Below are 26,085 nucleotides of genomic sequence, written 5' to 3'. Positions count from 1 at the left end.
TGTAGCGCTCGGCAAAGCGGCTGTTTCGGCGTAGCGTGTCAGGTGGTCAACTGCCACTATAATCCACCGATTACCATTTGATGTCAATGAAAAGGGGCCGTAGAGGCCAACGCCGACGCGATCAAATGGCTTGGCAGGGCATGGAAGTGGCTGCAATGCGCCAGTCGCTCGTGGCGCTGTTGATTTGCGTCGCTGGCAGTCAGGACAGCACTGCACGAATTTGCGTACAAAATTGTACATGCCGCGCCAGTAATAGCGGTGGCGAAGGCGTTCATATGTTTTGAACACCCCGGCGTGGCCACATTGCATTTCGTCGTGAAGAGAGGCACATACTTGTGATCGTAAAGTGCGTGGAATGACCAGTAGCCACCGATGGCCATCGGGAGCGTAGTTGCATCGACGAAGGAGTTGATCGCGGATGGCGAAAAAGAAAGCTTGACGTCGGAGGGATCGAGATACTGGAAGGTTGGGCGTGCCAGATAGATATTTGATAAGATATGCGATCCACGGGTCACGACGTTGTTCGGTGGCAATCGAATCGAGATTTAGCGATGACAAGGTCTCGAGGCGAGTGTTTCCGCACGTCGGATCTGGTGATAAAGGTGAGCGGGACAGGGCATCAGCGTCAGAGTGTTTGCGTCCGCAGCGGTATACGACGCGAATGTCGTACTCCTGGATGCGGAGTGCCCATCGCGCAAGGCGGCCAGAAGGGTCTTTCAAAGTGGAGAGCCAGCAAAGCGCATGGTGATCAGTTACTAGATCGAACGGGCGGCCGTATAAGTATGGCCGGAATTTTCCAAGCACCCACACCAGAGCCAAACACTCTTTTTCTGTATCGCTGTAATTAGTTTCGGCTTTCGTCAGAGTGCGGCTAGCGTAAGCTACAACGTATTCTGAATAGCCGGGCTTTCGTTGAGCGAGGACAGCGCCTAGCCCGACGCCGCTGGCGTCGCTGTGCACTTCGGTAGGAGCCGTCGGGTCGAAGTGGCAAAGAATAGGTGGGGAGGTGAGCAGACAGCGTAGAGTAGTGAAGGCAACGTCACATGCAAGGGACCAGGAGGAGAGGTTCACGTCACCGCGAAGAAGCTGGGTTAATGGTGACATGATAGATGCAAGATTGCGAACAAAGCGCCGGAAATACGAGCATAGGCCTACAAAACTGCAAAGTTCTTTCATGGTCGTCGGCTTGAGAAATTCTGCGACTGCTTCAAGTTTTGCCGGGTCAGGTAATACGCCGTGTTTGGACACGATGTGGCCTAGTATGACGAGCTCGCGTGCAGCGAAGCGGCATTTTTTCAGGTTAAGCTGCAGGCCAGCGTTGCTCAGGCAAGTCAAAACGTGCCTGAGGCAAAGGAGGTGCGTAGGAAAATCATGGGAGAAAACCACGACATCCTCGAGGTAACAGAGGCACATATTCCACTTGAGGCCACGTAGCGTATTATCCATAAGACGTTCAAGCGTAGCAGGCGCGTTACAAAGCCCAAAGAGCATGACGTTAAACTCGTATAGTTCGTCTGGTGTAATAAATGCCGTTTTTGGCGATCGGCTTCAGCCATTGGGACTTGCCAGTAGCCAGACCGCAAATATAGCGACGACAAAAATTACGCTCCGTGAAGGGTGTCGATGGCGTCATCAATGCGCGGCAAAGGATAGACGTCCTTGCGGGTTATCTTGTTCAAACGACGATAGTCCACGCAAAATCATATAGATCCGTCTTTCTTACGCACGAGGACGACAGGAGACGCCCAGGGACTGTGAGATGGTCGAATGACGTCTCTACGAAGCATATCTTCGACTTGATCGTTGATGACGCGGCGCTCTTAAGCGGAGACACGGTATCGTCTTTGACGCAGTGGCTGGTGTAGGCCGGTGTCAACATGATGTTCGACTTGTGAAGTGCGGCCCAGTTGAGGCTGCGACACATTGAAAGAACTCCTGAACTCTTGCAGAAGATCCAGCAGGTCGGCATGTTCGGTGGCAGGAAGAGTGTCGGCAATGGCGCTACAAAACGTATCCTTGTACGACTCCTCGAGTGCCGACAGTGATTTTGGGTGGTCGCAGTAGTCATCCGGGACATCAACCAAAGCCGAAGGGTCGAGATCCTGCACGCGGCCGAGACATTCCCCCGCAAGCAAAGTGACAGGTGTGGAAAGCGGATTGCTTACAAACATATTGCTTCTTCCGGCGGCAAGGTCAATTGTTGCGAAAGGCAGCGGTAGAGCTCGACGACTCTTGAAGATATCGGAAGGCATAAAAAGGCATGTAGCATCAGTGTAGGCGTTGCATGAAACGGGAACAAGGGCAAAATTTCCAGGTGGAATATCGGTATCTTCATGAACGAGCAACTTCGCCGGCTGCTGAAGAGCGTCAAGTAATGGGACATCACACAAGGGTGAAAACTCAACTTCGGCGCGAGCGCAGTCGATGACGGCACTATGGCGGGATAGGAAGTCCCACCCGAGGATGACGTCATGCGAACAGACAGCGAGAACAATAAATTCCACGATGTAAAGACTGCCTTCGATGGACACTCTTGCAGTGCAGGCTGCGAGAGGCGTTACTTGCTGTGCACTTGCGGTGTGCAGCGACAGTCCCAAAAGCGGCGTCGTGACTTTGCGCAATAAACGGCAGAGATTAGCGGCAATAACGGAAACAGCTGCGCCGGTGTCCACAAGGGCGTAAGTACAATAACCTTCAACAGTTACTGCGACCACGTTAGCAGGAGGGGGGCGAGGGCTTAGACAGTTCAAAAACAGCGCACTTCTTGCCTCTTGAACTGCGGTGCTTAGTTTTCCTGTCCGGAAGGTCCGGGCCGGTGATGCATGGGGGAGGGCGATTGCCGACGAGGAGACGGTGCGCGCTGCGGTTGGAAGTAGTGGGAATTGAGGCTAGCCCGCTGCCTTTGCGCGGGCTTTGCCGTCTTTTCTGCCGTTCTCATGTCCCGACATGTCTGCCCTCCTTTGCTGTCTGCCGCGCTGAGAGAGCGAAGTGACGTTTAACTCCCTCACCCGGTAGCGGATGTTGACTGTGGCGCCGCGCGTGGAGCCTCCCGAGAGGTTTTCGCGCACTGCGTCGGGAGCGGGCACACAGATACTCTCCGGGACTGCAAGCGGTGAGCCACGCAATCTTTTCCGTCCGTCGACTCCCGTCGCTCGGGGGCTCGTCGGACTTCGCTGACGGCGCCTCGCGCCCGATGCGAACGCTCACCTTTTGTTGCCCCGCTGCGTACGCACGGCCGAAGGGCGGTACGGTGTCCTAGTGCGTGGCCTGGCTACGACGCCGACCCGTCTCTGATCACTCCGTGGATCACCTTTACCGCGGAGACGTGCTCGTGGCACCCTGTGTAGTACTTTTGTGCCCGTGGCGTGGATAAGCCTATTTGCTTTCCCGTCGCGCCATTGCAACGGGCTGTACTGCGTTTGGTGTTGCCACAATGAAGTGTTGCGACTTTGAGCAGTATCGTGTTCTCGCCACGGCAACCCTTTACGCGTGCCCTGCGGCTCGCTAAGACCGGACCCACGCTGGTGGCCATACTCCTTCGGGATACCTGTACACCACACTGGCGCCCAACGCGGTATCAAAAGTTCTAGCTTTTGACTGCTCTTAGCGAGTCAGTTCGCCTGCGCGATTCGGGTTCGTCGCAACATCCCTGCTTCGCGGGATTTTTGTCCGCTGTCCCTGTTGGCGGATGCCGCGTTGCATAAGGAGGCCATTGCCTCTATTGACGGGAACCCTTCGGCACCCGTCCGTGTCGGCACCCCATATTGCGGTGACGACACGAGGCGCCTAGCCGCTCCCTTTGGAGATGGCGCGTCGCTTCGGAATGGGCCTCTTGCCCTACCCGAACGTTACGCACAAGCGCCTCCGACTGCTAATGCGCCCTTCGGCATGCATGGCAGTTCGTCGGCACAGCGCTCGCAGTCGGTTCGCTGCGGAATTGACGGGGCGCAGGCCTTGGCCCTCGCCGACTTTTGCCCGCTATCAGCCATGCAACCGAGACTTCAAACGCACGCTGAGCAGGTGCCTGAATTGTCGATGGTAGCCGCACTAATGCCTAGTTCACACTGAAACATCCGCTTTCTACAGCGACCGGAATTCCCCTGCCGGCGAAACGCAGCGTTGTTCGCTCTGGATGCGCCCCGCGCCGCCGAATATGCAATCTACCTCGGGGCGAACGCGGGATGGATGCGCTGTCACCCGGTTGTTGTCGCGGCTCGCAAACGCCACTACGCTATCCGTTGGTGTATACTTGGACGATTCTCGTACGCAAGAAGCAAGAAACGACAGTACTGCTTACTTTGCTGGCAAGTGGCTGTCTTGTAATGCACGAAGAGCAGAAAAACCACCGACGCCAGCGGCGTTGGTGGGTTCGTTTTGCTCTGCAAGACCGCAACAAGCTCGGTCACGCCAACAGCAAGCTCGGTCACGCCAACAGCAAGCTCGGTCACCTTTTTCACGAAATACGGAGGCGAAGTAGGCACAGAGTAGGTTAAACTCCCGTTGGTTTCAACATTCAGTTACGTGCACTGCGACATAACAAGTGAGTAGGGCTTAGCCGCCATTTTTCAAAATTTCTTGACTAGCGCTCCTATTGGTCCGCGGTGACCGATTCGGCGGCAGACGCCGCAAAAATCGGTCCGAGAGCGATCGGCGCGGAGAGGGCCCTTTCGGCGGATCTCGCCGCCGCCGAACCGGATTCGGAGCATTTTCGGCGGCCGGAATGCTCAGTGTGAACGTGGCCTAAGTGCGCCTTTGGTTCGACAACAGGCCGATCCCACAAGGAGCCTATTTTGCTCTGGCAATGGCACGCAGGGCGGTGGTCTGTTTGAAACCGCCCCACTGATCGAGCTGGGCGACTGCTCGCCTTCGCTCGACCGCGCCGCTAACGCACCAACGGCTTCCTACGAAGCCGGTGCGATGACGCAGACGTTGCTGCAAAACGCCATGCAGATGATCCAAGCACTCTCGGGAGCTGTGCAAACGCTTTCGGCTGGTCCGAAAAGCGGTCACCCCGCTGTTATGTTGCCTTTGCCAACCTACAGCGGATACGGTGATCAGCTCACCGCCCGAGATTACCTCGACTCTCTGTCACGTTATCAGAGAGCGATGGGTTTGGATGATAAGGTGGTGCTCGAACGTGCTGTTCCAGCTGCACTGACTGACACGGAGGCAAGATGGTATCGGCTTACCGGTTACCGTGCAGCAACCCTCGAGGAGTTTCGTGCGGTCTTTTTGCGCGAATTCCTACCCGCTGACTACGAAAATAGGATGCGGCGAGAGCTCCAGCTCCGTACACAATCTCCTGACGAGTCTTTACAGGAGTATGTACGTGCAATGGATGAACTTATTCCTATCGCTGAGCCTTGAACGAGGAACGCGTCGAACGGGTGATACGGCAGGCACATCCGACTTTTTCGGCATACCTGCGCGGCGGCCGCTTCCGGGACTTGAAGCGCATCCACGGGGACATTCTCGCCGCGCGTGCCTATCGCCCGCCGCCGCCAGCCAGCGATGCCCTTAAGCCGCGCTGGGCTTGGAGAGGGGCCATGAGTCTTCCCCAACGGCAACAGCCTCTCGGCGCCGCCTTTGCGGCTGCAACCGGCTGTGCGTGGGAGTTGAGCGATCGCGCTCTTGACCCCCTTACGCATGCAAGGCGGGCAGCCTGCGCTGCTCCACCTGAAACCTCCACACAGGGACGCTTTCCGACCCAACGTAATGTGGGAGGTGTGGCTCGCAGAAACGTATCCTACGATAACGTAGCGAGCCGATCACGACAGCTCGAAGCTGCTCCGTCTGGGAATACAGACCGTGATGGAGTGCGCTGTTACCGCTGCCGTGAAAGAGGGCACATAGCAAGAATTGCACCGGATCCAGGCCTCCTGCGAGACAGCAAAACGGGCTTCCGGGTCGTTCGTGAATGCACGAGCAACCCAACCTTTGCTTCTTCCACAATAAAGTGCCACAATAAAGTGTTGCGACTTTGAGCAGTATCGTGTTCTCGCCACGGCGACGGTTTACGCGTTCCCTGCGGCTCGCTAAGACCGGACCCACGCTGGTGGCCGTACTCCTTCGGAATACGTGTACACCACAAATTCAAGGTGGTCAGTAGGGGCATAGCGAGGTGACGAGACCGGCCCGTATTGGTCGAAGGGTTGGCTGCCGGGTTGCGACGAGCGGGCATAGTTGCCGAACGTCTGAGGTCGACGGCGGCAGTAGCGGGCAACGTGTCCGGGAGTGAAGCAGGCGTAGTAAATCGGTCGGTTAACGGCCGTCCTCCATGGATTGGCGACTGGTGGTGCCGCCCAAGGTGTAGTATAAGCAGCCGGGTGTGCGCGCTGAGAGCGCGTGGTGTAGGGCGGTTGCGGAAGCCTACGCACACCGTCTGCATATGTGAGCGGGGCGGCTACGGGCTGCATCTCTTGCGAACAGGCGACAGGAGGAGCCACAGGCTGCGCTGCATACGTTAGGGGCGCGGCCACAGGCTGAATCGCTGGCGGATAGGCGACAGGGGCACCTACCGGCTGTGCGACACGCGGGCAGTGGACACAGCTAGATAGAGGCGGCTCGTACTGCGCAAGGGAAACAGCTTGTGCAACCTCTTCCGATATAGCAGCGCGAAGCGGGGCGGGTAGACGGGTGGTGGTCTCGTGAGCAAAAGGCACTAGAGAAAGTTGGTGGGCAACTTCCTCACGGTCGAAGGCTCGGACTTGCTGAAGCAATGGTGAATTGTCAGGCATGGTGTCGAAACTGGACAGCGACTCACCACCACGCTGAGGTTGTCGTGTCAGAGAGCGTTGCTTCTTCAACTCGTCGTAGCTCTGACATAAGCTGACGACTTCATAAACTGTGCTCGGCATTCCCGATGGAGGCGGAAATGTTGTAGGCCCGTGTGCTCAGATGTGGGTGCACGTTAAAGAACCCCAGGTGGTCGAAATTTCCGGAGCCCTCCACTACGGCATCTCTCATAATCATATAGTGGTTTTGGGACGTTAAACCTCACATATCAATCAATCAAGAAACTGTGCTCGGATTTCTAGCCAAGAGCATTTGAAATGCGCCATCGTCGATGCCCTTCAGGATGTGTTTGACCTTGTCCGACTCAGGCATGGTGTCATTCGCGCGCCGACAAAGGTCGACGACATTCTCAATATAGCTGGTGAAATTTTCGCCAGTCTGCTGAGAGCGGACACGCAAGCGCTGTTCTGCCCACTGCTTGTGGACAGCCGGCCGACCAAACACTTCAGCACATGACGTCTTGAAGACGCTCCATATGTGGGGATGTTGTGTTTGAGGTTGTTAAACCCCAATTCTGCGACGCCGGTGAGATAAAATATGACATGGCCGAGCTTGTCGGCTTCATCCCACTTATTGTTGGCGCTCACCAGCTCGTAGTGCTCAAGCCAGTCTTCCACGTCGGTCCCATCCGCACCGCTGAAGACCTTCGGGTCCTGTAGCCTAGGATGGCCAGGGCAGTTGAACTGGGGCGACGATGCCGATGGGTTGGCGTTGTCAGTCATGACGGGCGGTAGCGTGCGGCTTCGCAGTTCCAGGGTGTAGCGACGGGGATAAACAGCACTCTTCACCAAATGTGACGAGGTTTATTAGTCGATAACGATAACGGCGAGACAGCGTGAAGAACCGTCCAGCAGAGATCAGCACAGCAGCGAGCCAAAGCACGAGCCGAGAGAGCCGGGCATTGGCGATGCTGCTCGCCGCAGGCACATCTTCTTCACACATTTATTTATTATATCGCCTTTCCTCGCCCCGAATCGTGTGAACGTTAATTCAAGGCGGGGATGAAGGGCAAAATCAAATGAAGATCGTTTCTGACCATTATATGTCATAACTCTTGGAAAAGGTATCAACCAAATAGCTCCAAGCACACTCCCCCATCGAATTCACCTTCTCCCCGCATAAATTTGTACGTTGCTGTCATGACGTCTATTTATTTACTGATCTTGAACTGTAAACTAGTATAGACCTATTCCATGTTTGTAAACATGGTAGGCACCGAGTGACATCACGGCACCTTGGCTCCGCCCAGTGTTCCCAGCTGAAAGCACGACACCAGCCTCTATGACCACGTGACGACGAGCACAGCAGGTGCGCAGGCTGCTTTCGAGAAAAGCGCGTCGAGACTCCTTTCGCATGTTTACAAGCGGCGGGCGCAACAGAGTAAGTTGCCGTGGCTGTAGAGCTGTTCTGAAATGAACATATGAGCTATGTTGACGTGTAGCTCTAGCTTTCAGAACCTCATCAAAACATATCAGGTATTTCATCTGCGGCAATGTAGCTCATTTGCGAAATGTCATCGTCGTTGCTGCAGCCTACATCACACGTGCACATTTTAATTTGTACTAATGCAAGGACAGACCTATCTCAGTAAAAGGCTCTTAAGTACAATATGCGAATGTGTGGTAAAAATACGTGGCCATGAATCGTTACGGTAAATCTTCGCATATAATAATGAACCAGAGAAGTTATCCATGCAAATGACCAGAGCAACCATGGCGATACTTTCATCCGCAATACGCTTGCGATAATGCTTCAAAAACATGCTGTGGACAATACGGTTACGCGGTTGTAAGGTCCACGGATCAATTCGCACGCTCAAGCCTACGCCGCGATATTCGGATGACTGAGCAAGTTTCTCGCGTGATCTTTTTCTGTGAACTGCACAGACGTGAAAATATAGCGAAGCGCACCAGAGCCAGAACAGCCCTCTCCAATACATTTGTGTCAGGTGTGTCATCGCAGCCGCATATAATCAGGAAAAAAGCATAGTCTAACTCATTCTTTCGTTCGCTGTTACTTCGATGAACCATACCCACGCAGAAAGAAACACATGCTCGATCGCTGGCTCGATGACCGAGTGACACCTTTAGTCCATGCGAGTATAATGATATCGTTTTGACGTGTCTAAGACTCTTGCAGTTATATCAACAATGGCATCATGAAAAATTATTCGCATATGACAACGCTATCCAGAACGCTAACGTGCTTTGAGGTAAACGGGCTCGATACTCCTTGCTGGACTCGAAAATGTTGTAGGCCCATGTGCTCAGATTTGGGTGCAGAGTTAAAGAACCCCAGGTGGTCGGAATTTCCGGAGCCCTCTACTACGGCGTCTCTCATAATAGTATGGTGGTTTTGGGACGTTAAACCCCACATATCGATAAATCATTCTTACTGTATTTTTGCTTACCCTTCTCGCATTCATACGCATGGGGAAAGGGGAATGGCTTGATATACATGCACATCTGTTCAATCTACCGCCGCTAGTGACGTCACAAAGGAAAGCTGATGCATGTGCCCCCCCCCTGTCTGATTGGTGTGAACCCCCCCCCCTCCCCGAAAAAAATTTCTGGCTACACCTTAGTTTTGTCACACAGGCTCCAAATGATGCTGCTTCACTCTTCATTACGCGTACATTTCTTTAAAAAAAGATCGTCTTCGTAACGTTAATATTTGTATCTTTATATTTTCGTTAACTTTCGAGAATGACAATAGACGAAATCGGTCCCTTCGTGTTGAATAACATCGATATTTTTTTTGCAGTGAATAAAAAAAAACGGAGTTTACTTTCGGGCTGTTGGATGGTATGCGCACACAATATAAAATAATCAGGGTGGCTTGGGCATAAAATACAAAATATTCAAACATAAAAAATATAAACTTTTGGACCCGTACGTGACGATCTCTTGTGAAAACACCCCACTAGCTGTAGCTCATAAAACAAACACACGGCAAAAGTACCGATGCCCAAGTTTTCACAGAATGTTGCACATATTTCTGTACATATTACTCCCGAGGGGCGTTTTGGACTCCCCAGTTAGATTATGATGATGAAATAAACATTCATTGTCCCAAAACAATGTTGCCGAGCTCGTGAGCTCGGGGTCACTCTAGCTTGGAGGTTTTCTCATTCCAAGAATCCTCTGGCGGCAATCACCTCCCTTGTAAGAAAGCCTTTTTTTTTTCTTTAATGCCACGCCGCGGTGGTCTAGTGGCTAACGTACTCGGCTGCTGACCCGCAGGTCGCGGGATCGAACCTCGGCTGCGGCGGCTGCATTTCCAATGGAGGCGGAAATGTTGTAGGCCCGTGTGCTCAGATTTGGGTGCACGTTAAAGAACCCCGGGTGGTCGAAATTTTTGGAGCCCTCCACTACGGCGTCTCATAATCATATGGTGGTTTCGGGACGTTAAACCCCACATATCAATCAATCAATCCAAGTTTTTTTTTTTTGAATGCGTAAGCATTTCTACGGCGACTGAACGAAAAAACTGTCTGTACGTCCGTCTGTCACAGTCGCTATAAAAGTTAATTTATAAAACAAAAACTTTCTTGGCAATGCAGAGTTCCGAACAAGGCCGAGTGTACCCTAAGCACATTTTCTGAACCGTAACTGTGGTACAAAACAAATTTAGAACAACGTTTCAGCCTTTCTACGAAGGCTTCGTTCAAAAGACATATCGTCATCGAGGAGGTGATGAAATAACAGCCCTCCCTAGCACGGCACGTAAAGCCTGCATGGAGGACCTTGCATATCAGGAAAATTTGGATTTTACGAAAATTTAATGCCATTCTCTTCCACCATCACGCATTCTATTCGCTCTGTTACCGCGCACTAAGGCGATGCGAAACCCACGAACGGATGTCCAAGATGAGCTATCGATGAGCTATCGTTTAAGATTCCACAACGGTTTGTAACCAGATGTCTTGTGATGTAGTATTGCATTTCATTACTGTAACGCCCCCGGATAGGCGACCTATGGTGTCAGGGTCTCGGCGAACAACTTTGCACTGTTTAAGAACGTGTTTTTAAGACCCAGATTTGTTTCCTGAACGCATAAAGCTAAAGGAGAGAAGCGATTTAAAATGTCTTTTATATCACCTAGATTGTGCAGGAATCCACGGCAGTTCCAGTGAATAATGAGTGTCATTTTCTTATTAGGCATTAGCATCGTCACTGTTTTATTGTACAGTGACATATGTAATAGGTGATATAAAACTCAAGTTTTGCTCTTTTGTTGGTTTCAGAATAGAGGTGAAACACATTTCTAGTCACTTCCCTTTTCCAGGGGCAGCAACTTGTGGACGACCTGATTTACCTCAACCAAGAGGCAAACCAGGTTGTTTCGGGGCAGGTGTCCTTGATGTAGTAGTCATCGTGTCCATTTATTCATCGGGAAGCTTAGACACTGAAGGTGTTCATTCAAGCTGCTTGTCTGTAGGCGCAGCATTTTTTGGTGGTGCTTTATCCGTAGGTAAGGGTACCATAGGGATAGCACACGTCGCGATGAATTCCACAACAGAATCCGCTTGCGGTGTGTTAGTTGTTAATGTGGGCCTTGCTTCAAGAGCCGAGGCCTTTTGAGCACCTGATGGCGCCTCACGAGGGAGCAAAGGCAGTGCCAGATCAGCGAAGCTGTACTGGCAGCCTGTAATTGTAATTGTTTTGGCATTTTGGAACCTGTAATGATGGCAGCAGATTTTGAAGTCTTCAAAGTCCGCTACCTACCAAAAGCATTTAGTGTCCTCAGCAGGTCATCTGAGGTTTCTTCTTATGACATCAGGTTACGGTGGCCAAGGAAGTTGGAAGAATGGAGTAAAAGTTCAAGAAAGTTGGCAACAAAGTACAGGTTAACAAAGAACACGTTTTAACAAAAAAGTAAAGAGAAATAAAGACGAGAAATAAAGGCAGCAAATTAGATAAAAAGATGGACACAAGTTCAACGAGATGCACTAAGGCGGTAAAAAAGAAATCGAAAGGTACGCCTGTGTTTGGAGTGAGGAAATGCAGAATCACTCTGGCACGCCTCTCTTGCATGCTACGTAGGATAACTCCTCATACATTGAGCTGTCTATGAAAACATCATGAGGAGGCCTCCCAGGAAGTTTACATGAGTAAATTTCGAAACGAGGGAACTTTCTCCTAACATTATTATGAAACAAAATGAAACACAGAATTTACCAGCACTATTTTCTTACAGCATATGCACAGTGAGTGCATAGTGCGCGGTCGCCATGATGATGGGTATCTCCAAACAAGCTTTTAGAGCAAAATGCTGGCGATCTCCGGGAGCGACCTACGTGACATACTCCCCGATATTAATCTGTAAGTACAAATAAATGGGGCGTACCAGAATGATGCCTCAATTAAGCGATCACATGGCCACAACACTACATAAGTAGGCATTATTACCTGGACGTTATCAAAGCTTTTTGAAAATAACTTAAGAAATTGATGCCTACGGCGACTCAACAAGATCCGTATTTTTGTAAGTTCTTCTACATTTAATTATCATAATTACTCAGGTGGTGGAGCACTCTACATATATCAGTCTTCTAAGAAAGCTATCTACTTTCTTTTTTAAAATATAATACGTTCATAGGTCGGTGCTAAGACAAACATGAGCATATACAGCGCACACGTGCCTGTGCACATACACACATTTTTTGCATTTTCTATACCTAAATTGCGGAAAAGAAAATGAAAGGATAAGAACAAAAAGCTGCTACAGTATGTTAGCAGCTTGAGTTTGCCAAACAAAAATGCCACGGCAGGGATCGAACCTGCAACCTTCGAATCCGGAAGTTGTAGGTCCCTGCCGAGGCAAGTTGCTTCTTTATCCACTTCACTACAATGCCCCTAAAACAGCACAATTATTGTCCTTCCTTGGCTTCATTATTTGGTGGTATCCATTAAGAGGTGCATCAAAGGTAAAAACCGAACGCTCAAAATTTCCTTCCTTCATTGTATATGCCGTTCAATCTATGCGAGCTGGACCGAATTGTTTACGCCTATTGCCGTAGTTCTGCTCATTACCATCAAAAGTTTTGAGTGGAGACGATGTGCAAATGCACATGTTAAAAGTGTGAGCAGATATGCATGCTCAGCTTAGCCCACTTGGAAAGTTCTTGAGTAGATGAAAGTAATGCCTCATCTGACAGATGCTATAAATGGAAACTTATGCGAACAAACTATTGGCTCCTCTACACACCCCGTTTATATATGCTCGTTGAAGTTACGTTTGCCTTTAGTTTCCACCTAATTTGAACTAGTTTTTGGAATACACCTTCATCGATGGGATCAAACCCACAATGATAAAACAATAATTTACTCCTTCGCAATCTAGCTGCAATGCCCTGCCACATACCAACACTACAAAAATTATGTTGAACAGGCTGCTTAGGCTTGCTTTCAAAGGTAAATGCTAGCCAGCACATGCCTCGTGGTTGCCACTCAATGAGCACGTAACACTAAACTTAGAGACTTCATTCAATATTAGCGCTTGGTACAGTATGAAAGGGAGTGAAACAATGAATTGGTTCATATTGATACAGTGTTCTCTGAGAACTCTAACGTTGTTAATCTGACCATCATAAGTTCATCATTAAAGGAGGATATCAAGGTCAAAGTACCATTTTCAAAATTTCACGTCGAAATCTGTCTGCATGACGTCACAAATTTCAAAGTGCATTGTAGTATTATGCCAACATTGGCTCAACAAAATTTACTGAAACTTGGTAGGTTTAGTCTCTGGCCTCATCAGTAGACATTGCGCTTCATTTTTACCTATTAGGAGTTATGCAAGCCTTAGTAAACACCATCAACATTTATGTAGATGGTGCCGTCGCCACCCACATTTTCTTTTTGCATGTTTTCTTGCTTACCAAGCGCCTTCTCGCAGTGAGCGCAGTGATCTTGATATTGTGAAAAGGTAATTTACTAACAGAAAAATAGTTTTTCATATCAGTGTCATTGAAGGTTGGGCACAATATAGCACAACAGGCACAGAACTTACATCCATTCTTTATAGACGGATTCAAGCCCCCAATAATTTGAAGAATGTGGACAGAATTGACCCACCAATAATGGAGTCTTTCAGTGATCACTATGAATTCGTGAAAAATAAGAACTAACTGGTTACTCTTTTTGTTACATCCTCATATTTTAACACATCACAATTTTTAATGTTATTATAGGCTGACTCAAACATGTCACAACAATTCCACTGCCACAATGTTCACTGGGCTGCACATCAGCATAGCACAATCAAATGAACAGGGCCTGTTACTTCTGTTGAGGTTTGACGATGGACATGGGCAAACGTGAAAAAAACAAGGTTTTGAGAAAATGCTAGTGTTGTATTTAGAAGACAGAGGAAAGATGCATCCTATGAATGAACATCATTATTTCATGTACCTATGCGACCATCCTCATCTTAGTTATTATACAATATTTCCCATGTTAATTAAAAAAAACTCCTTTGTATAGGTCACAGTCCCCAAGCTTCTGCTTTTTCATGGTGGTTGGCCAGTCAATTTGTCGTGCAGTAAAAATGCCACTGTACTTGATTCACTGTTGCCTTGCGATTCTACATCTCTTGCCGTGATGTATATGGAGAGTCAGCAAGTTGTTCACCCATAGGAAATGCACTACCTAGGAGAAGCTTGTCGGCCAGGAGTAGAGCCCACACACTCTAGAATATCAGGACGATTTTTTGTCACTTTCTCCGCAGCTTCTAGGTGAATCACTTGAGAAATTCGGAGGCATTCTACACTCAACAGCCTTTTAAAAGAAAGGCAACTCGCCCACATTGCAAAATAATCATTTTTGGTTCAAAAAGTGTGATGATATTGTTTTCCTATAAATTGACAATTTTGTTACGTGGATGTAGCTGCCTAAGGCAAAGTGTCTTGCCCAAGCTCTGTGATGGTAGTGTAAGTAAAGTTTTGAAGACACTTTTTTTTTGCCTGCCATGCTAATGCAGCCATTTTATAGCCTGTGCTGGATCATTTTAAAATGAATGATCCAGCCCAACAACGTTAAGTCGTGCTAGTGGCAGTCATCCATGCAGAAAAACAGTGGGTGTGCCTCCCATAGTGGCACGTGGTGTGCAGTGGTAGATGCCCAAATAGTCTAGTCATGGACACAGGTATCACGCCGCTCATATATACTGCCATGTGAACAACAGATTTGAAGACTTCAGCTTGCAGGTGGCAAAATGAAGAATAGAAATACCATATGCAACATTCCTGAAGAAACTTTTCAAATTCAAATAGGCTGAACTCCATGGTCCATGGTCGAGAACTATTCCACTGGGGTAGCCTTCACGAGCACACACTTGTAGCAGAAAATGTTTGACTGTCATCACAGAGAGTTGTCTAAAAAAATACTTCAAGCCATTTGCTGTAGTAATCGATAAGCATCACTGCATAATGACATTAGGTAGAAGCTTGTTCAAATGGTCCAATTATATCAGTGGCAACATTCTCCCAATTTGTCAGGGAAAGCTACTGGCTGCATAGGTGCTGCAGTTGGTCATCCCAATTTGTCAAGCAAGTGGCAAGCAGTATGTTTAACCAGTCATTCTACGTGATCATCAATTCATGGCCACCAGTACAATTCTCACGGTCTGCTTTTTGTACAACTGATCTCCGAATGTGGTTTTTGTGTGACTTCTATTAATCAATGAGTGAAGTGTATGACTTCTATCAATCAATGAGTGAAGATACTTCAAATCACTATCCTTTCACTATGCTAAAGTAAGTTGTGTACAATGTCTGAAGTGTTTTGTACAAATCAGTGCTAAACATATCTTATATGTCGTACCAACAAGGCCAGAAGTTAGCCCTTGTATGTACAATGAATAGTCCAGCCCATACATGAAAATATCTCACTACCTCACTTCCAGATCTTTTTATCTGGCAAAGATGACAAAATGAAGTTCGTGACTTCTGTGATTACACAATCAAATGCACTCGCTGCTTTTAATTCTACTATGGTTAGCACCATAAGAATAAGGTAAACAAACTAATCTCTCTCTTTGCGGTACTGTATTATACAGTTGTAACAAAGCAGTCATGCTGACCAACATGGAATGCACAATGGCCTATGTTCAACGCCTTGGCTAATGACAAGGTGACAAGAGCACCGAGTTCAGTTCCCAAGACAAAGGGGGCAACCCCCACAGGTACACGTGCCAATGTTCACAGGCCCAAACGCATACTAAGGCTTCATGTTTGCCTGCAGAGTACAGTGAAATCTCGTTAGAACAAACCCCACATTAACGAACTTTTCAGATTAACAAACTTTTTAAAAATCCCACGCGTACTGCTAATAGTTTCAATGTAAAATTATTTCACTACTATGTACTTCAGAATACCAAACTTTTCAGAATAACGAGCATTAATTTAGTTCTACGTTATATTAACAACGCCTCAGTACTACGAACTTATGTTGTGAAATCCGTTGCGACTACCAGAGCGGTACGCAAGCAGACGACAAAGCGAACGGATGTCTTGCTTCTCGGAAGACGCGCAACGGTGTGAAGGGAAAAAAAAATGAAAGGGCGACTTTATTTTCTTTCTTTTTGTTGAAACGGCAACACTGAAGGTTTACAAGCGGGTGCAGAGGCGAGGGCAACACAGGAGGGCAAGGTCAGCGAAGCAGAGTGGGAGTTGCGGAGCAGGAAGCATGGGCGCTGAAAACCTGAGAACGCGAGAGAGCAGAAAACGAAACGCGAGAAATTTTCTTTTTTAACACTTTTTTTTTCTTCGAAAGAGGCGATGACAGCCGTGACGCTTCAGTTTTTCTTTGGAGGCCTTGTTTTTTCAGTCGTGTTCATCTCTTTTCGGTGATTACTTATCACGTCCGCAAAGCAAGTCTGTGTTTGCGCTGCGATGATACCACAAATGAGTTCATCTCTGCTTGCGACGAAGAAGCGGAAGCAGTTTTTACTAAGCGAGACAATGAATATTTTTCGGCAACTGGAAGGCAAAAAGCAGGCTGTTATGACCAAAGAACCGAATCGTACCAAAGAAATGTGGATGAGCTGGAGGCCTTCGCGCTGCGAAGTTAATGCTGCTTGTGTCAAAAAACAAAACAAAAACACAGACTTTTTTAAAGTAAACATGCATTTCTTGGTGTTTACTTGTGCATTTGTTTTTTTCTCGTGAAAACGAGTTCAAGGAACCACCGTTGTAAAGGTAAGTGGTTTTGGTCGGTGAAAAATGAGTTCAAGGACCCACCGTTGTAAAGCTAAGTCGTTTTGGTTGGTGAAAAGTATTTGTGGTTAATTTTTGAGCTTTCACTATAACGATCTTTCAAAATAACAAACAAATTTCCACGGTCCCCTGAAGTTTGTTATACCGAGATTTCACTGTATTTCCTTTTTGTGGGTTCAAGGTGCAGGAGGCAAAAGCAACTGTCTATAGAACTCTCTTGTCTTGTTACACCACATTCCCCGACCTGTATCCGGAGGCAACAGTCATGACAATGACATGAAGGTTCAGGTCAAAGAAATGTCGGCAGGGATTTCAAACAGACGAAACTTTCTTCGGTAGCTGACGCCCAGGTAAATAGTTTATTGCCATAAAGAAATGCCCGTAAAAGTTTCAAAACAACCAAAAATAGAGAATGAACTTAGGAGTAAAATCCCTCCAGACCAAGCAGGGACCAAAGCTAAAACATGTTTGGAGGTGCTGGAGCTTATTTCATAGCTTCAATAGTTGATGCTAGTAAAAAGTCTTTTGCCATTCTCAACATGTCTCAGACACCGAAATGCAAGTTTCGTGACATCGAAAATGCACTTCTTGTTGAGTTTCAGGTCTGTTTTATAATGTCATTGCAAAATGGTGTAAAGATATGAAAAGCGGTCTTCTTGAGAACGATCACACAAGATAATTTTGTCAATACAGAAAAGCACACCTTCGTACCTTTTCAGTATAGAATGCATCATCTCCTAGAATGCTGGTGGGGCTTTTGTCAAGCCAAAATATATCCTCTCAAAGCAAAAAAAGCCAGTCATGTGAAATAAAAGTAGTCAGATGACAACTATCAGAATAGAGTTATAGTTGATAGTAAGCAGAATCCACATTCAGCTTGGAATAATGCTTGGCACCAGCTATGCTGCATAGCAGCTTTTCAGTCTGTGGCAGTTGAAAGCTATAAACAAGTAAAGCTTTATTGGGCTCTCGCATATCAACATTCATTTATACTGAACCCTCTTTCCAAACAACCACTATAGGAGAGACCTGTTGAAAGGTGCCAACGCGCTCAATTATAACTTCAGCTTCAAGTTTCTGCAGTTCCCCCAAACAGCTGCTCGTGGAAGGTAAAAGTCGGCCATCACAGCTTCCTGACAATGAATAATGGAATGAACCCACAAACCATAACTTTATGTTTAAATCCTATGGCAAGTTCGAGCTGTTTGTCAAAGAAATATTTGTATTTTAAATGTAGCCCAGTTGGCACTATAGAAGTGCTGGAGGTCAATGCAAGGCATTGAAGCGATTTACCTTCAATATTCATCTATAGTGCTGCAACAGTGTCCAAGTCCAGTGCAGTGTTGCCTCCAGATACAACATACTTAAGAACACAAGCAGTTCCGTTTTGGATTGCAGCGGAAGTAACAAAACATTCTTGAATTCTTATCTTTCAATAGGAGTAGTCTAAAAGTTGCACTCAGATAGGCTCAAGGGGAAGTGCTTGGAAAAAACAAAGAAACTGATAGAGTTCTTCAGCCATGTAGTGAGTGATGATACCATATGAAGTAGAAATGAGATAGTCCGACCATCCACAGCAATGGATGCGTAAATGCCATTTGTGCTGACCTCACGGTGACTTTTTTCTAACAAAATTAGAAAAAGCTTGTTGCTAGCCAGCCAGACAATGAGTCAAATTGGACCATCCATTTTAACCAAAACTTTTAATTCTGTGACTTTCTTTAAGGATTAAGAAGCAATAGATAAATAGGTTGATGGGGCACTCGACATTGTAAAAAGGTGGTGCATTTTCTTGAGCAGACAAAGATGGACCAAGGCGTGAAGTCCTGGTCCTCTTCACGCCCAGGCACAAGGAGGAGGAGTCATGGCTTCACATGCGCCCTCACCCCGCACGTCGCAAGGGGTCGCCTCAAAGTTCCTAAAGCCGCTAGCAATAGAAGGCACCCCGCTTTTAAAGAACAATGTCACGCACAGCACTAAACTCACATTCACGCACAAAGCACCACCACTGTTCGATAGGAAAGGCAGTCAGCATTTCGAACACTGCAACAAAAAGTTTTTCGATTGTGTGAGGTAGTGTCATCATTGTCAACAACTTACTGAACTTTCAATGAATATTCAGATGACCACATAAGATCTACATGCTCAATCTTCTCGCAGTGATGACATCTGTGCTTGCAGGCCTTTCATGCAGGACTTTTTTTGCAAAATGATCAGTCTCTCCACAACCTTAGCAAGCGTGAAAATTTGTGGTGCATTGCAGTGGATGCCTTAATACTTTGGCTTTGCACTAATCAAAACACATGCATTCATTTGTTTTTTCCTGAAGACTGAGAAGATCTGTGTGCTTCTTTAACATGACGAACGGTAGCATCGTCACAAAATTTCTCACTTTGACTCGCAGCATGTTTGTATTGGTTTGCGATTATGGTAGCTCTTGAGAGCATCAGTAAGGAGCCTTCAAAAAGGCTTAAAAAAAAGCTCACGTAATAGACAGTTAGTTGTTTTCAAGACCAGGCTTCCAAAATTACAGTCAGTAATCGGGATTTGTAGAGCATCGGTGTATTCTTCCGCTCTCTCGCCTGCATACAGAGCAAAGTGACTGCACCATCGTTGAGCCATGTGGATGTTGACTAAATGCTTGAAATGGTCCAAAAGCGAAGCGACTCCAGAGTAATACGTGTTGTTCATAGACCTGGTGTCACCTGCACTTGAAGGGCCGACAGTAATAGTGCAAGCAGAGCCAGGCTGCCAGTCCACTGTCCCTCCATGTCAAGACATGAAAGCAGGATCACTTAATTAGCTGTAAACTCCAAAGCCACTATCCATGTCTAAAAGGCCTGCTTCCACTGGTTCCATGGAACAGACAGATAGACCAGGCGAAGGCAGGAAAGGCAGTTATGCTTCCATTCCAAGAAAGCTCACTGTAGTGATGCAGCTTGAATCACCTGAAATCTTGCTCTTGCATGAGTTGAAACCTCATCTACAATATGTTGTATTTGGAACATACAGTGAAATCTCAATACAATGAATTTGGAGGGACCGCGGAAAATCCTTCGTTATTTTAAAACATCCTTATAGTGAAAACATTGAAAATTGCCACTAAAAATTGCAAATGCAACAAAAGTCACCTACCAACCTTTGCTAGGTGTATATCCGCAAACACATGCTTCTATGAAGATTGAGAAAAGACACAAAACGCGAAATATCCCGCAAAAAACCCACGTTTATTTTTTGAAAAAGTCAGTGATCTTGACCTGGAGGGTACCGCTCAACTGCTGCAGGACGAATGCTTCGAAGCTGTCCACATTCTTATGCAATTCGTCGGTGGCATTGCTGCACCTGCCAGGGTAGGTACACATCTTTCGCACGCATTCCATGATGTCGGCATTAGAAAGAGATTCTTCGGGCTGGCACACGAACGCGGTCTCAGCGTCATCTTTGCCATTGATATCCTCGTCTTTGGCGTCCTGTCACCACGAACAGTGCTGACGATGTCATCCATAGTCAGTTCGGACTCAGTTCGGCTGACGTGTACGCTTCATTGTCGCACCCCACAGTCCTCAAACGTCACCGAGGCATCTATCGCAAGTCTTTCAGCGACTTCTTGTCACATGCCGCCCATGTCGCTTTCTTTGCTGCCTTGTTCGGAGTCAACTTCATGTGGAATTGATACTAAGCCTGCCTTCCTCCAGCAGTTCTGGATGATAGTTGCTGCAACATAGCAGTCACGGCAACCATTTCTGCGGCCTGTCGCACACTGATTGAAGTAGGCAGCTTCAGCCGAAGATTAATCAGCCATCCCTGAAGGACGTGTTTGCGATAATGGGCCTTGACGTTTTTTATGACGCCTTGGTCGAATGGCTGTAGCAACGAAGTGCAGTTGGGCGGCAAAAATTTTAGCTGCACATTAGTCAGCCTAGCATTCACAAGATGTGCCGAGCAGTTGTCGGCAATAAAGATTTTTTTGCCTGCTTGTCTCATCTCGCCGTCCACGTTCATTAGCCACTCAGAGAAGAGCTCTTGCGTCATCCATGCACGTGAATTGGCGCGATAATCGCACGGCAATGACACAACGTTCTTTATGAACCGAGGCTTCTTGTATATATCAATTACCAACGGTTTCAGATTCTTTTTGCCTGTGGCATTGCAGCAGAACAACAGTGAAATACAGACTTTGGATTGCTTGCTGCCTTTACAGCTGCTCCCCTTGAAATGCATCATTTATCGGGAAGCATCTGATAGAAGAACGCCGTTTCGTCCGTATTGAAGATATCATTTTCAGAGTACAAAGCGACGAAATTGCATAACTTTTCGACTTTTCATGCAGCAGTGCTTGCTGCGTCTGCCGCATTTTGTTCGCCTGACACTGCTTGCCAGGCAATTTCGTTCTTTTTCACGGAAACGATAGAGCCACATCGCGCTTGCTTCGAAGCCTGTGATGTCTAGAGCGAAAGCTGATTGCCGGGCTTTTTCCTGCGGCATGGGTCCCGACACCGGCACATTTTGAGAATGTGCGTCTTGGAACCACGTGAGCACTCCTGCATCTACATCCTGAAAGTTCCCTAGTTAGAGCCATTTTCTTGACGGTGCAAGTTGGGACCCTCAATGCATCTCCATAATTTTCTGTCGATCCTTCAGGATGGTCGCGGCGGTTGATGGTGCGACCCCCATCTCATTCGCAATGTGGATTTGCTTTTTACCAGCGTCTATTTGTGAAATGACGTCCACTTTTTCTTGCAAAAAGAACTTCCTTCGTTTCTTTCTTGTGCTGCTCCTGGTGCTCATGGCGAACGGCAAACGTAGCCGTTGGCCTAACACTAATCATTAAATGACAATCGAATAGCGTTGACAGTCACCTGAACAAAAACTGCCAGGCTAAGCCAGCAGGCAAGACTCAACTTGGCTAAATCACTGAACGGAGATACAAAAACGATAGGAGGTACTACAGTAGCATAGAGCAACGTATGGAGAAATGATTCGAAAGCTTTGATGATGATAATAGTGCCACATAGTATAGAGCTGGGCATTTGCCGCATTCACTCCTGTAATCCTCGCACTCTCATGATTCTCGCACCCTCCCTCCACAAATTGGCCAAGAAAAATATGATTTTATTTTTCCACGAGTACTGATTATCCCACTCGCGACAATTGCAGTAGTGATATCTACTTTCAACTACTGATGATAACGCACAGCCAAGCACCATTTCTTAAAAACTTTCCATACTAACAACGCACAGAGCCCCAATCCAATCCAAGCCAAAGTGGCAAGCACCCGTTGCGGCGTGTTAGTAAAGTCTGTGCAGTGTGTGGTAACGTGATGTGTTGATACGGAAGCCACATGGCTACTTTTAAGTTGAAAGTGGTTGACCATGCACAAAACAACAACGATAGGGTTGCCGACAGGCACTTCAGAGTCGGCGAGTTTTGTGTTCTCTACTGGCGATGGCAGCACGAGAAGCTGGAGGCCACCCACACGCATCATATGTTCCGTGGACCTGAGTGCAAAATACCCCCAGCTTGAGGCAGAACTTCTCTATTATGTCAAGGGTCTCCACATGAAGGCCCTTGAAACAGTGGACAGTGACTTTATTGTCTGCAAATAAATCCCTTTGTGTTGAACCTGTGGCTTTATTGTTAAGCTAAGAGTCGATCAGTACTTAAAAGTTTGTAGTTGCTGGCGTGAGAATCCCAATTTGCGACCACTTCGTTTTCTTTCTCGTTCTGTACATTTTTGACGAAAATTTGCCCCGCATAACTATCGCACCCCTCCAACTTTTCATCAGTTTTGCGCGAAGAAAGTGCAAAGATCATGCGAGTAAATACGGCAGATTGCCACAAGTAATTTGTTATTTTGAAGTGCAATCAAGATTGCCGGGCAATCAAATTCCATTCGTTGCTCTGAAATTCGTAGTAATGAAATACTTTTACATTGAATCAATGGACATGGGAAGGAGGATTTTCAAAATATTCCTTATTCTGAAACAATCGTTAATCTGTGGTTTGTTATAATGGTATTTCACTGCATAGGACTAATGCTTCTAATGCATGAACATCATCTTCTTTATTTCATGTTCCAATAGGTCCATCCTCATCATTCATTTACAACAGCTCATTTTGTTATCTACAATGTCAATGTTCCAATAGGTCCATCCTCATCATTCATTTACAACAGCTCACTTTGTTATCTACAATGTCAATCTATGTCATATTAAAATGATTTTGCTACGAACACACCCTATACGCCCGAAAAAATAATTATTTCATCCTGAAAAAGAAGCCATATAGCAAACAAAGACACAAGGAGGTTACAAAGCCATCACTCATCTTTCCCACCACTGAGAATCTCCAGCTTAGATTGTTCATAAACTCAAAGTCTTGCCTTTCTCATATCACTCTTTTTGCCTACAATACTTAAATAGGAAATATGCAAACAAACATACATTAATCAGACATAAAGATCTGAAATAGTTTCCAATGTCTGTAGCCCCCCTTTTTTATCTGCAACACCAGCATGCTAAGACACCATTCTATAAGGCTATAGCTGCGGCAAATGCTCCATCATCACTACCAGTGGAGTGCTTGGCTACTAGACCGTTTCACAAAAAACGTATCGATACTTAGCTACTTGACAGTTTCACAAAAGCTGTATCGATGCTCGGCTACTTGACCCTTTCACAAAAGCTGCATTGATCCACAATTTCTTTGCTGTTCACACCGTGATCACAAGCTGCATATTGGCACCCATTAAAAAAAACACTGCTGAAAAACGTGATGCCTACATAAAAAGCATAAATCAAGCATCTGCATTTTAAATGAAAGAAGATGCAAGTATTACGAGGATCAGACGAGCTGGACATTGCATTTCACAGAATTAACTACATCATCAACAAAGTGAAAACAATGCAAAGCACTCCCCTTCATCATCAAGCCATCTAATGCATATCCTATGACAACTGGGAGCTATTTTACCTCCGAGATGGGAGACTATGTGGCACACTTCTTCTCATCTCACTTCCTACATCTTTAAACGGTGCGAGCACAAAGGACACTACAAAGAACCAACGACACAAGTGTTGTAGTATATATGTCTGCTTTTTCCACTACATGTATTGTTGTGTTGAATAAAAAATTTTGTTGGGAGTGCTCGTGTAGTCAGTTCTTTGCATCTTTATATGTACAGTCGACTCCTCCTAAATGGAACTCTAAGGGGATCCATAAAACTGTTCCATTTATCAGAAGTTTCATTCAAGTACACTTATTTAGTGAATCACACTTTTATTTGAATCACACAAACCTCATCTTACTCATGAGGATGAGTAGGAGAAAAAAAAGGAGTGAAGAGTGGTTTGTTGGGCAAGCTTGAGTTGTTTTTTCACAAGGTACGCACCCATGCCTAACAAACTAGCTAGAAATTCTGGACAAGCCTCATGCTCAAAATAGTGCTGCAAAAGTTCAACAGCCTCTTTAGCTGATTGGTCTGGAGCCACCACTGCGTTGGCAGTATTGTCATCACATTCATCGCTGAAAGGTTGATCCTCATCTTGCACTTCGGCAATCATTTCGACAGTCTCTTCACGACAGATACGGACATTTTCATGAATTGATTCATAGTCCTGCAGCGTGAAAGGGACAGAGGGTACGACCTGACTGAATACTGTCTCAATGTTGGCATCAGCAGGGCTTTCTTCTTCATCAGGTACTGCTTTCTTGCGCTTGAAAGCCAGCATGATAAAAGCATCTGTCTTCACTTGCTCCCAGGCACAAGCCAAAATGAGAATGGCTGTCAATAAATCTATGCTGTAGCATTTCTCACTGCCTGCTCTACGCAGCATTTGATGGAGCAATTGTCAGTGGTAATGAACTTTAATGTTCTGAATAACCCCTCGATCCATTGGCTAGATCACTACTGTTGCATTGGCTGGCAAAAACTCCAGAGTGATGGCTTGGAGTACTTGAACCTGACCATGGGCTGGGCAATTATCCACGATGAAGACAACCTTCCTGCCTTGCCTCATAAATCTTGCGTCTTCCTCCCGAAGCCAGTTTTCAAAAATGGCCATAGTAATCCACGCTTTTCCGTTCCCATGGTATGCAACAGGAAGGTGTTGAACGCCTTTGAAACAACGTGGGTGCCTTGATTTTCCTATTACCAACAGCTTCAATTTTTCATCTCCTACCATGTTTGCACCCACCAGCACAGTGATGCTATCTTTACTGCGTTTTCCTCCACTACAGGCTTCACCTATGAAGGTGAGAGTCTTTGATGGAAGCGTCTTATAAAAAAGACTCATTCCATCAACGGGTGAAGACGTCTCGTGGCTCAAAGCTCATCAAAATTTTCTTAAGCCGGCCCTGTTGCCAGTTGGTGCAAATGTCCCTGCTGACTGCACCACTCTCACCAGAGATTTCTTTGAAGACTAGGCCATGGCGTGTTTTGAAGCGGCTCAGCCATCCGTCGCTTAGGACAAAGTTCTTAACACCCCTTTGCATGGTGATCTCTCGAGCTTTCTGCTCGAAAATTGGTCCGCTTATGGGCAAATCAGAACTCCGTGCACGCTTGAACCACAGAAAAAGAACGTCTCTAGTTGTTCATAAGGCGTCATCCGCATTCGCATCCGCTTAGATGTAAAGGTCCCATTCTTAACAGTACCTTCAATTTTTTCTCTGTTTTTCCATATCCACGAGAGCATCCATTTCGGGATGTATTTTTTCGCCACCTCCATCTTGGGCAGGCCGCTTCGATCGAGCTTCTGAAGAATTTGCAGCTTTTTTTCAAGCGAGAGTGCGGCCGCTTCTTTTCCATCAGGCTGAAATAACATTGTGATCTACCGCATTTCGCCGCACAAATAGGCCTAACGCACCATTGGCTCCCACAGCATGGAGGAAGGAAAAATATAGGAAAGGCCATGACGTCATATTCGTGAAGTTGCCGCATTGCAAACACCCACACTACCTCCTAGCGGAAAAGTAGATAAACACTTCGCGATTTCGGCGAGCAGCCGTCTTGGAAGCAGCGCCAGAAGGAGTGGAAGCTGGTAGGTGTTCTCTGCCGGCAGCGAGTCAATTCA

The 26,085-nt window shown here is 46.8% G+C and overlaps 1 protein-coding gene across 6 annotated transcripts in view; it reads right to left on the bottom strand.

Annotated features, from left to right (window-relative positions):
- LOC119161481 (uncharacterized) overlaps window positions 1-26,085 on the bottom strand; it is a 192,759-nt gene that overhangs the window by 108,726 nt on the left and 57,948 nt on the right. Inside the window, exon 6 of one of the 6 annotated variants that reach the window (XM_075879209.1) lies at window positions 19,028-19,057. The exons of the other annotated variants lie outside the window; for them this stretch is intronic. Within the exon in view, the coding sequence (XP_075735324.1) occupies window positions 19,043-19,057 (15 nt within the window). The 3' untranslated portion in view covers window positions 19,028-19,042. Of the gene's footprint in view, window positions 1-19,027; window positions 19,058-26,085 lie in introns of those variants that run through there. 6 annotated transcript variants of the gene reach the window in all.

The sequence above is a fragment of the Rhipicephalus microplus genome, chromosome X, assembly GCF_043290135.1.
Source record: "Rhipicephalus microplus isolate Deutch F79 chromosome X, USDA_Rmic, whole genome shotgun sequence".
In the NCBI taxonomy this organism is placed as follows: domain Eukaryota; kingdom Metazoa; phylum Arthropoda; class Arachnida; order Ixodida; family Ixodidae; genus Rhipicephalus; species Rhipicephalus microplus.
Note: the sequence above shows the minus strand (reverse complement) of the source record. Positions and strands in the feature narration are given on the sequence as shown.